The 851-nt window shown below is 44.5% G+C and overlaps 1 protein-coding gene across 1 annotated transcript in view; it reads right to left on the bottom strand.

The window, feature by feature from the left end:
- Positions 1-641, bottom strand: part of LOC107273237 — a 1,960-nt gene extending 1,319 nt beyond the window's left edge. Inside the window, exon 1 of the mRNA XM_015751213.1 lies at positions 48-641. Coding sequence (XP_015606699.1) covers positions 48-641 — 594 coding nt within the window. The remainder of the gene's footprint in view (positions 1-47) is intronic.
- Positions 642-851: the final 210 nt, after the last annotated feature.

The raw sequence follows: 851 nt of genomic DNA, 5'->3' as shown, positions 1-851 counted from the left end.
TTTCCCCCCCCCCCCCCCATAATAATGAGAATGCGTCTACCGCATACGCTTCTAAGTCTGGTCGTCATGAACAGGATTTTCTGCATTTTCTGTTTTATACTGATGGCGAAGAGATCTATCTCATGAGGTCCGAAATTTTCGACGATTCTGCTGAGCGCCCAGTCAGCGAGTTCCCATTCAGTATCTATATTAAAGGATCGTGAAACCTTATCTGCTTCTACATTCTCTTTTGAAGGTATGTATATCACATATCCCCATAAATTTTCCTTCTCACGCCATTGCCGGACCTCGCTTGCGATTTTGTTGAGCCTGGGATACTGAATCCCACCTGTTTTGTTAACATATGATATGGCTGTCGTATTATCCATTCTTAGTAAAATTTTGCCGTTATGCTCCTGGTCCCCAAAACTTTCCAGTGCGAAGAATGCCGCCATTAATTCGAGGTAGTTTGTGTGATGAGTTTTTTCTGTTCCATCCCAGAAACCTTGCGTACTCACCCCTCTGCAATGTGCTTTCCAACCTCTTAACAACGCATCCGAGCTTATTTCAAGTTTAAATTTTAGGGTTGTAGTGGGGTTAAACTTGTGTAGACTATTCTTCCACCATCTAACGACCTCTGCAACACAGTCTTTGAGAATCATCTTTTTGTCGAGTTTCCCATCATTTACCTTCAATGCGCAGGATGGCCAGATGTTCCGATCCGTAGTTTCTTGTATCTAGGTACTGGACGTGTAACTCCAGGGTGTCCAGGTATTCCGCTCCGTAGTTTCCTGTATCCATGTGTTGGATGTGGAAGTCCAGGGTGTCCAGGTATTCCGCTCGTAGTTTCCTGCATCTAGGTGTCAGACGTG

Source organism: Cephus cinctus, unplaced genomic scaffold, assembly GCF_000341935.2.
Source record: "Cephus cinctus unplaced genomic scaffold, Ccin1 Ccin1_scaffold1528, whole genome shotgun sequence".
Lineage (NCBI taxonomy): Eukaryota > Metazoa > Arthropoda > Insecta > Hymenoptera > Cephidae > Cephus > Cephus cinctus.
The sequence above is the reverse complement of the archived record's forward strand: the minus strand, read 5'-3'. Positions and strand labels throughout refer to the sequence as shown.